Genomic DNA, 4,704 nt, shown 5'->3' with positions numbered 1-4,704 from the left:
TTTTTAGCTCTTTATGGCCCGGACGTTTCCTCCTCCGTCTAAAAACTGAAAAAAAATCTCATCTTACAGCCATGAGAAAATCACATCTGAGCCAGAGGGAGTTAAAAAAAGAAGGAAAAAAAGATGGTGAATAAATGCAGCAGAATCAGGTTTAAAAAAGGCGCTGTCTAAAACGTGCAGTTTCAACAGCCGAGAGACAGAGTTCAGTCGATGACAACAATCAATGTGGCGGGAAAACAAACCACAAATCAATGGCGGCTGTACGAAGCCACCCCGTGCATGCACCAGCGACTGATTAGTTGCAAGCTGCTGCTTCGCTGTTGTTGCCGTTGGTCAAATCGACCGATTGGTTCAGAGAAGACTGGTCTTCTCTGAACCAATCAGCCGTCAGCCACGCACACCAACCATAGCCACCTGGCTACATTTACACACTGACAAACACCAGCTAAAAACCTCAGCAACGCACAACTCCAACAATTATCATTTAGATTTATAAATCATATATTTATAATTGTCTTGTTGTCTTGTCTGGTCTTGTATATATTGTCTTCTTCAGTTAGCCGTTGGATATGGTTTAACATGGAAATAAAAAATGATCCAACTAGATCCGACTGTGTTCCATCCCTCTTAAAAAGAATGGTTTCTTACTTATTTACTTTCTTTACACAAGATAAGACAATTAATACCACTCTTCTATTTGAACAGTGAAGCGATAGCATAAAGAAAGAGGGCTGTTAGCCTGGCTCTGTTCAAAGGTAACATCCACTCCCCAGCCCCTCTCAAGCTCACTGAGGATGTTTAACTGTATTAAGTTATACATTTTTGTTATTTATTCTTATTGATATAAATGGGGTAGAAAAAATAACTGCAGCCTCCAATATGTCCATGAAGTTGTATCAACTCTTAAACAGCTCAAAACTGAAATTTTGGACCTTCACGAATGTTGGATTTATTACACTGTTGCGTTAGCTTTAGCTTGGTGTACCTAATAAACTGGCGACTCAGCGTATCTCCAGGCAAGACAGTGAAGAAGTCGATTACTCTTAACAGGAAAAATTTAAATCCGTTTCTGTAAGGATTCAACAAACAAGATATGACATGTTAATTAGTGAGCTCTAGGGGCGCTGGTAGTGTTGCCTTTGGACGGAGCCAGGCTAGCTAGCTGTTTACCTCTGCTTCGGATCTTTATGCTAAGCTACGCTAACTGACTCCAGCTTTCCATTTACGATGCAGACATGAGAGTGGTATCAATCTTCCTATTTAAGTCTCGGCAAGGAAGCAAATTAGTACATTATCCAAAACATTTTTAAAAACTAGTGACTGACAAACTTGATTAGTGTAAAATCATCCTATTGTAATTACAGGAATCCGTTTATTAAACTGTGTGCATGTAAATGTAGCCAGAGAGTTCTTTTTCCTGCTAAGCGGTGTGTTAGTTCAGTGCCAGCAGCCCCACGCGTCTGTGGAGTTTCGGAGGCCGTTTTGTTTTCAGTGAGTTTGTTTTTTGAAAAAGGCAGTCCAAGAGTCCTACCTTTTGGTAAACCTGAATGACATGTTTCTACAACAGAATCAGACAAAGAAACAGTGAAAATGGTGGAGGAGGAGGAGTGAGAGGAAGGAGGGAGGGGGTAGGGGGCATGAGGAATCTGAATGAGTGAACAAAAATGGGGACATTGGAATCATCAACCGTAAAGGGGAAGGTTGTTGTTTTTTTTCTCCATTGTTTATCAAATGATTTCAATTCCTCATTTTAGGTCAGTCATTGCAGGAGTGATGTCGCTGGCTGGCTGCCCCTTTAAGAGCCTAATTTCCATTGTCTGCTGATTGTTTTCTTGATTAACTGAGTTATGCTTTTCAGATTTTTTTTTTGTCAGATAATAAAAGTTGTCCATCACAATGTCCTACTGCCAGTAATGGAGGAACTACTCCAATCTGGCTCTGAGGTGAAAGTAGAAATACTACAGTTTAGGAATACTCTGTCAAAGTCCTGCCGTCAAAGTAACTAAGTAAAAGTAAGAAAGTATTAGCATCAAAGTGTACTTTAAGAGTCTTAATCCTCTAGCCTGGACTGTATACCTGTCCCCTGCATTTATATATATTTTTTATATATGTATATATCCTGAAATTTTGCAAATCCCTCAACATTTTGGCACATCCTGCACTAATCTGTACAGCCTCTTTTTTCTTAATGTTAAATTGTTGTATGTATGTGTTATTTGTTTTTGTATTACATCAAAGCATCTTAACGTATGTTTTTTATTAATATAGTGGAGTAAAAAGTCCAATATTTCCCTCTGGATTGAAGTGGAGTAAAAGTAAGAAGTGGCAGGAACCTCATAATTGTACTACAGTATTTAAGTAAGTGTACTTAGTTACTTTCCACCACTGACTAAAGCCCAAAGTTAAGATAAGATATTCATTTTACTGTAACGTAAAAGAAAAGTAGCCAATACTCCCATCTGAGAGGCTGGTTTATTTTATTTTTGCCTGAATAAAAATGATTATTTTCAATATCGGTTTGACTGGATCCAAAATCCAGGTTTTTTTTTGGAGCTCTGGTTTACTTGTGATAAACAGCCCAAAAAATCTTTCCATATTTACACCAAAGCAAACCAACTGAAGGTGTTATTTCAATATTGTATATCTTAATTCTTGAAGTATATACACCTCATGAGAAGATCTTTTATGACTAGTATGCAAGAAAAGGATCAGCAAACATCTTTAAGGAATCACAGGTTCTGTTATGGTCCAGGAAATGGGCTATAACCAGTTTCTGGACCATAACACAGCTGTAACCATCAACAATATCACAAATTCCATTTTTTGAGGCTCGCTCAGCGTGGTTTCAGTTCTGTGGCGGGCATCCAGGCAGCGACAAATAAACAATTTGGATTTAGGAAAAAAAAGCACATTGTACAGGACAGTAAAGCGTTCCTCCGCCATGTTATTAATCATCCTAACTCTACAAGGCACGGTGTTGATTGGCTTCTAATTGGAACAGGAGATTCAACTGAACAGAGCAGAGGGCTGGAGTCTATCCACTTTCTAGTTCAGATTTAATAACCCAGAAGATTGTGAAAATATGTATGCAAATGATTCTTTCAAATTTTAATTTTAATCTGAGAGAACAGAAAGAGAGCTAAACCCCAACCCTTGGTGCTGCACTGACGAGAGGGGGTTTCCTCGCCTACCTGCGGGTGAGTTTGGAGGTGAGCTTGGAGAAAAGGTTGCTGGTTCCACGGCTGCGGGTCTGAGAGAGAGGGGTGGCGTCGTGGGAGAGGGTGGGCGAGGCCGGCGGCCCGTTGTACGTGGCCGTGCGGCGGTCCCTCAGCTGGCCGCCGTGGAAGGTGCTGCGGCTGGCGGTGCCGCGCGGGAAGCGCAGGCGGTCCGGCGTGGTGGCGTTGGCGATACTGTTAATGGACGCCACCGGGTTCCTCTGGCCGCCGGGCGACGCCGCAACACTGCTAAGGCGGAGGAAGAAGAGGGGAGACAGTTAAAACCACAGTTTAAACCCCCAAAACAGACAGTTTTTCCACTGCAGACATGTTCGTCGCAGTATTGGAAGGTAATATTTTGTCTTTTACTCATGTGTCCAGTAAGCGTGATTGACTCATCTAGTCTATGTTATAGACGTTTCCTATGTAGTCAGCAAGATTTCACTCTAAAATAAACAAACCTGTGTTCACCATGAAGGTCAAAGGTCGCAGCTAATACACAGCTCGGTACACAAGCATACAACTGCAATGGAAAAACCTTATCTTATCTGAGTTACATCACTGTTCCTTCCTTATCTCCAAAAATGGCTGAGAGTTGGTTATTCCTACGTGGGTTTCTAATGTTGCCATGGGTTTTAAGTAAATGAATCTTGCATGATAGATGTCAACAGGGTAGTAAATTAAATACAAATGGATATCACCCAATCACAGTAGCTGGTGGAATCAGACTTTAAATAGTCAGTTTTGTTTCTTCAAAAGCCCTTTGATCACCTGGTTACACTTCTCTAAAAAAGGTGTGGTTCTCAAAATACTGAAAACAAAGTGGGCTGGGATTGCATCCACACGGCTCTCACAGAGCAGTTACCTAACTCAATCCAGACGTGTTGTCACAGCACACGGCATCTGATACCAATGCACAATGAACTCAGATGCAACCACAGCCAGACCAGCTATCAGTCCAAAAACAACACATACATTACACTACATACATCTATACATACTGAGTGAATAAAGCTGTACACAAATTGCAGCCATTTTGAAGTTGACCTAATAGTGCAGTTCAGCATTGCAAACTGTGCTCCGATAGCCCCAGACCATAAACTTAGAGGGGGTGGGGGGAGGGAGAAGAAACCACTGTAGACCGAGCTGCTTCATTCAAAGGGCAACAATTTCTGAGTTGCTAAAAGGGTTCTTGGGCCGCTGGATAAACCGGCTATAGCCATGGTACCAGGATCCAAATATCTTTAAAATAAAATGAGTAGATGAATCCACCAGCTAAATATGATTTTTTTTTATAAAGAGAGAATTTAACAGCTGTAACTGTGGTTGTTAATTTCCCACCCTGAACATCAGGCTCCTGACGTGCACAATGAGAGGAGTGAGTTGTGTCCCGGATCAGTTAGAGTCTAAACAACAAGACGATGGGTCTGAGGGACAGCAGGGGAGTGCTGGAGCTCGGCTCATCGTGTCGTAGACACCGACCGGTTGG

The 4,704-nt window shown here is 41.5% G+C and overlaps 1 protein-coding gene across 27 annotated transcripts in view; it reads right to left on the bottom strand.

The window, feature by feature from the left end:
- mark3a (MAP/microtubule affinity-regulating kinase 3a) overlaps nucleotides 1-4,704 on the bottom strand; it is a 65,958-nt gene that overhangs the window by 9,785 nt on the left and 51,469 nt on the right. For 13 of the 27 annotated variants that reach the window (XR_004333304.1, XM_032524774.1, XM_032524767.1 and 10 more), the window contains 2 exons: nucleotides 3,192-3,464; nucleotides 1,532-1,558 (listed from right to left, as the gene is read on the bottom strand). Coding sequence is in view for 25 of the 27 variants with exons in the window: in XM_032524774.1 (XP_032380665.1) it covers nucleotides 1,532-1,558; nucleotides 3,192-3,464 (300 nt within the window). In the remaining 2 variants the exon portion in view is untranslated. The remainder of the gene's footprint in view (nucleotides 1-1,531; nucleotides 1,559-3,191; nucleotides 3,465-4,704) is intronic. The other 14 variants (XR_004333305.1, XM_032524779.1, XM_032524782.1 and 11 more) reach the window with 3 other exon arrangements.

The sequence above is a fragment of the Etheostoma spectabile genome, chromosome 9 (assembly GCF_008692095.1).
Source record: "Etheostoma spectabile isolate EspeVRDwgs_2016 chromosome 9, UIUC_Espe_1.0, whole genome shotgun sequence".
Classification (NCBI taxonomy): Eukaryota; Metazoa; Chordata; class Actinopteri; order Perciformes; family Percidae; genus Etheostoma; species Etheostoma spectabile.
This window is presented reverse-complemented; position numbering and strand designations above follow the sequence as displayed.